General features: G+C 37.6%; 1 protein-coding gene across 1 annotated transcript in view; it reads left to right on the top strand.

The window, feature by feature from the left end:
* The first annotated feature begins 2151 nt into the window (after positions 1-2151).
* LOC111084082 overlaps positions 2152-3579 on the top strand; it is a 4259-nt gene continuing 2831 nt past the window's right edge. The window contains exon 1 of the mRNA XM_022380873.1: positions 2152-2330. Within this exon, the coding sequence (XP_022236581.1) occupies positions 2231-2330 (100 nt within the window). The 5' untranslated portion in view covers positions 2152-2230. The remainder of the gene's footprint in view (positions 2331-3579) is intronic.

The following is a 3579-nucleotide window of genomic DNA, read 5'->3' as shown; positions in this document are numbered from 1 at the left end:
GTAATATTTGAACAAATCTTCAATAAACAATTTTTATATTTTAAATTACATCACGGACAGTTTATTCAACGTATCTTCATCCATGCTCCCCGCCCCTACTCCCCATTCTCCCCAAAATGCCCCCCCCCCCAGTGGCACAGCGGTATGTCTACGGACTTACAACGCTAGAAACCGGGTTTCGATACCCGTAGTGGGCAGAGCACAGATAGCCCATTGTGTAGCTTTGTGCTTAATTACAAACAAACAAACAAGCAAACAATCCCCCAAAAATAATTATAATAGAACATTCTATAAACAAATTATAAGTTGGGTGTTTATGATTTTTACAATAATTATATGGTTTTTAAAAGGAATTATTAACCCTATTTTATGGTTTATTTTACATGGGAATACTTGTACTTTATTTTATCGTGTATTTCCACGATAAATTTTCCGATTCCTTTAAAATAGCTTCACTCCAAACGTCTTCTGCCTTTTTCAGAAGTGTGTTATCTGTATTTCTTAATGGAATGTTATCAAATTGTGTTACACGGTTCCTATTTGACTTGTATTTTTTTCCACTAAGGTAGAAACAATAGAGCTTTAATACAGTGAAACGTTTCTCAGACTCTATCAAAGTTAAAACAATGACGCTTTCATATTTCTTATTCCAGCATTAATTCAGGCTGCATTATAAGCAATCTTAATATTATCATTATTAAAAAAAAACGAAGAAAGGATTAACAATAAGTAACTTCCGTCGTTTCTTGTTCAATTTTACTATAAAACTGTTTCCAACTCTTTCGAAACGCACCAAACATGCTCGCCCTTTCAGCCGTGGGGACGTTATAATTTGACGATCAATTACACCATTCGTTGGTAAAAGAGTAGCCCAAGAGTTGGTGGTGGGTGGTGATGACTAACTGTCTTCCCTCTAGTCTTACACTGCTAAATTAGGGACGGCTAGCACAGATAGCCCCCGTGTAGCTTTGCGCGAAGTTCAAAACAAACAAACAAATGATGAAAAGTGTCTATGTGTCTTTAAAGTCCATGTCGCTACGTCAAGTCATGCTGTATCTAACGACCGTACATATTGCAACATAGTTTCTATTTCGTTTCAATAGCCCAAAAACACAAAATTCATAAGCACTGCATACGGCGAATTGACCGGTATGTCTTCATATGGAATAGTAAAAAATGTCCGTTTCATTCCTCATTTGAACTGATATGTCGTCTAAACAGTTTGTGAAAACGTGTCGCTTTTTTTCCAGATGGAGATCTTTCTTGCTTATTTTGCGTACTGTTGTCTGAGCACGTGGGCGACTTATTCCACTGCACTTTAGATTCTCACGTATTACAATACATTGCACTTTTATTACCACGGCTGGGGTGCGACTTGTTGCAGGTATCTTTCTTGATGGTCTTGGCACCCCACGTTGATCCATACTCTTTTTTTTTCAGTGTGGTTAATTAAGCTCTTCCGTGAATTGTCCGAAATAACTCAGGCGCCCTCAACGTTTCAAAAATATTTACCTGCGTTAATTAAAATAAATAATTCATATGTTATCATGTATTACAATCAGTGCTCGCTAGATGGCACTGGAAAAGCTACCTGATCTTTGTCATTGGTACATATTTTTTATCTGTATTATGTTTGTAATGACGATTTTTAATCTTTGTTGAATGTTTCTGCCACTTTATTTATTTGACAGATTTTTATTGTTTCCACGGCTTGTCTTTGCAGGTTTACTCACCAGGGTTTTTTTAATAACGTCGAAATAATGAATTATTAATGGCTTATTACGGAATATATTTACTCAGACCTTCCGGATCATGATGACTCTCATATGTTCTTTAATGACATAGAAATAACGAATTATTAATGGCTTCCTACAAATAATTGAATCTATTGAGTTAGGCCTTTTGGTACACGATGAATCTCGTGGCCAACAGAAGCACCATTCAGTAACAATATGATTTTTTTTGCCCCCAAATAAACGTTCTATTGGTGAACTTCCATCTTAACTTGAATATTTGGATGGTTTTTGTTGTTGTTTCTTTTATCTTTATGACATGCCTGTTGGCTTATTTGTTTTTCATCTATCAGCTTTGGAACACGTACAATTTACTCACACAGGTACGTTTGAACTTTGCCCATTCTCATGATAAGGGACTGATCGTCGCTGGAAGCTGTTTTCTAAACAAACATTTTATACCTGTTAAAGAAACATAAAACCAGATTGTTTCAGACATGAAAACCACGAGGAGGTCCACGGATATTTTATACATTCTCACTCTTTGTCACGCGCTTCTTGCCGAACGGCTATTGAGAAACGAAAGTCGAATTAACGGTGAGTACTGTAGTTGTTTTCATTCGTTTCAACATTAGACACGTCAGCTAAGGTGTTGAGCAACAAGCTTGATATAAAGTAATAAAATAGCTGAACTCTTTGTTGTAAGTGTAGTTCTGTTTTCCTGTCGTAATTTTGAAATATCTATAAGTTTGTGTGTGTGTGTGACAATTTTTTGTAAACAGCTTCAGTTTTATATGTTTTAACTGGTGTTGAGGTTGAAGAATTCCAAATAACCGATGGTATGGTTAGGTACAAGGTATACCTGATGATTTAAGGACCTTTGGTGACTTGATGGTTAGCGTTCCGGCTGGGGAGCTGAGATTCCGTCTTTCGTATCCTGTTTCCACCTGGATTAAAATTAAAATAAATTACGCTGTCGCACTTTTCCTGTGCTTGCTTTCTAAGAGTGGGGGTCAAATACCATTATTTTCAACCACTTACCTTATGTTTTACTGTACAACGCTTCTTGTTTCAACCACTTACATTAGGTTTAACTGTACAATGCTTCTTGTTTCAACCACTTACATTAGGTTTAACTGTACAACGCTTCTTGTTTCAACCACTAATATTAGGTTTAACTGTACAACGCCGCTTGTTTCACCCATCAGGGGCTTGGCATAGCCAAGTGGTTAGGGCGCTCGACTCGCAATCTTCGGGTTCGAATCCCCGTCACACTAAACATGCTCGTCCTTTCAGCCGTGGGGGCGTTATAATGTGACAGTCAATCCCACTATTCGTTGGTAAAGAATAGCCCAAGAGTTGGCGGTGGGTGGTGATGACTAGCTGCCTTCCCTCTAGTCTTACACTGCTAAATTAGGGACGGCTAGCACAGATAGCCCTCGTGTAGCTTTGCGCGAAATCCACAACAAGCAAACAAACAATCATCCATCAGCATAACGTTTAATGCTTCAAACCCCTGTTTTAAATTTTGTAACTTTTCAAAGTCAGACAGAAAACCATGAGATATAAACAAACGCAGATTAACTAAATACCGAAGGCTTAGAAAAGGCGTGTCTTGAATCAATTTCCAGGTGACGTAAGCATGTTTGATATATGTGAGGTAGTGGTTTAAGTGTGATTGTGTCACCTGTTTGTGACGTAAGCATGTTTGATATATGTGAGGTAGAGGTGTAAATGTGATTGTGTCACCTGTTTGTAACGCAAGCATGTTTGATATATGTGAGGTAGTGGCGTAAATGTGATTGTGTCACCTGTTTGTAACGCAAGCATGTTTGATATATGTGAG

Source organism: Limulus polyphemus, unplaced genomic scaffold (genome assembly GCF_000517525.1).
Source record: "Limulus polyphemus unplaced genomic scaffold, Limulus_polyphemus-2.1.2 Scaffold13464, whole genome shotgun sequence".
NCBI classification, from domain to species: domain Eukaryota; kingdom Metazoa; phylum Arthropoda; class Merostomata; order Xiphosura; family Limulidae; genus Limulus; species Limulus polyphemus.
The sequence above is the reverse complement of the archived record's forward strand: the minus strand, read 5'-3'. Positions and strand labels throughout refer to the sequence as shown.